This window comes from Limulus polyphemus, unplaced genomic scaffold, assembly GCF_000517525.1.
Source record: "Limulus polyphemus unplaced genomic scaffold, Limulus_polyphemus-2.1.2 Scaffold8293, whole genome shotgun sequence".
NCBI lineage: Eukaryota > Metazoa > Arthropoda > Merostomata > Xiphosura > Limulidae > Limulus > Limulus polyphemus.
Genome location: NW_013673903.1, coordinates 7247 through 9011, shown reverse-complemented (window position 1 = coordinate 9011; position 1765 = coordinate 7247). Strand labels below are relative to the sequence as shown.

Here is a 1765-nt window from a genome sequence, read left to right as displayed (position 1 = left end):
TAATGGATACCAATAAATAATATTATGTAATGGATACCAATAAATAATATTATGTAATGGATACCAATAAATAATATTATGTAACGGATACCAATAAATAATATTATGTAATGGATACCAATAAATAATATTATGTAATGGATACCAATAAACAATATTACGTAATGGATACCAATAGATAATATTATGTAATGGATATCAATAAATAATATTCATTCACAGTTATGATTTTCACTTGACAATAACTATAAGGCAATATGAAAAAAAAGCCAAACCAGTTAAACTGAGTCATTTGGTGACCTCATGCCGTACTTTTCTTGGGGTGTTATATAACTTTAAAACATTTGACAGGATACTGGTAATTTAAGGTATCGTGGATATTTTAATGTTATTAGCCTACAGTGTTTCTTGTATATCCGGAAAACTAATACACCAAGTAAAATTATTTTTTTAATTAATACAGACCCATTACATCAACATCTCATATCCTGTGTCTTATTAAGTTGTTCAACTGTGTTTTAATACTTCCTAATAGTGGCCCGGCATAGCCAGGTGGTTAGGGCAGTCGACTCGCAATCTGTGGGTCGCTGGTTCGAATCGCCGTCAAACCAAACATGCTCGCTCTTTCAGCTGTTGGGGCATTATAATGTGATGGTCAATCCCACTATTCGTTGGTAAAAGAGTAGCCCAAGAGTTGGCGGTGAGTGGTGATGACTAGCTGCCATCCCTCTAGTCTTACACTGCTAAATTAGGGACGGCTGGCACGGATAGTCCTCTTGTAGCTTTGTGCGAAATTCAAAAAACAAACAAACAAACAAAATTTGCTAATACATTACCTGGGAGACCAATAAAATCAGACACTGGTTTTCCAGATAAAGCTTTCCAAAACTGAATAGATGCTAATGGTAAAAGTGACCACAGCCTCACTGTCGAGTCTCGAGAGGTCGAAGCAAGCAAAAATGGACGACTTGGATGACAGGACAGACCTGAATATAAGAAAGATATCATAAAGCGAGTTAACACGCCACACATGGCTATCTTGTTTCATAGCATCATCTAGAAATTTAAAATAAATAAAATGTTTAAGTTTAAATTGTAAAATGAAGAATTTATCTCAGTTCAAAAACTAACTACCAAACTATAAGCATATTTATAAAGCTATAAAAGTTACATCACTGCTAAATACAAACTGAACATCACATTTTAGTCAAAATTACTTACGATAGATTTAAAATAACTTGAAGTAAGTTCCTTCCAGGACTGAGGCTTACTGTATAACCATTACAGCAGCTCAATAAGTCACAAAGCCAATTACAACCTAATTTATCCTTGCAAGTTTTTAATAGGCATGATTATGTAATAACACAGTAACTATGAGTAATGGTGTAACTGTGTCTCAAAAGTCCTGGTTTCTTTGTTTGTTTCGAATTTCGCACATTCACAATTTTACTACTGATCCCCTAAATCACTGACTGGGGAGTTTCAACATTCACAACTTTACAATATGTAATACAATAGGAACCAGTGAGTCATTTAATACAATAGGAGTCAGTGAGTCATGTAATACAATAGGAGACAGTGAGTCATGTAATACAATAGGAGTCAGTGAGTCATGTAATACAATAGGAGACAGTGAGTCATGTAATACAATAGGAGTCAGTGACTCATGTAATACAATAGGAGCCAGTGAATCATGTAATACAATAGGAATCAGTGAATCATGTAATACAATAGGAACCAGCAGTCATGTAATACAATAGGAGCC

At 34.2% G+C, this 1765-nt stretch overlaps 1 protein-coding gene across 1 annotated transcript in view; it reads right to left on the bottom strand.

The window, feature by feature from the left end:
• LOC111083134 (WD repeat-containing protein 17-like) overlaps window positions 1–1765 on the bottom strand; it is a gene marked incomplete at its 5' end in the record, with an annotated part of 25930 nt that overhangs the window by 17299 nt on the left and 6866 nt on the right. The window contains one exon of the mRNA XM_022379411.1: window positions 837–986. Within this exon, the coding sequence (XP_022235119.1) occupies window positions 837–986 (150 nt within the window). The remainder of the gene's footprint in view (window positions 1–836; window positions 987–1765) is intronic.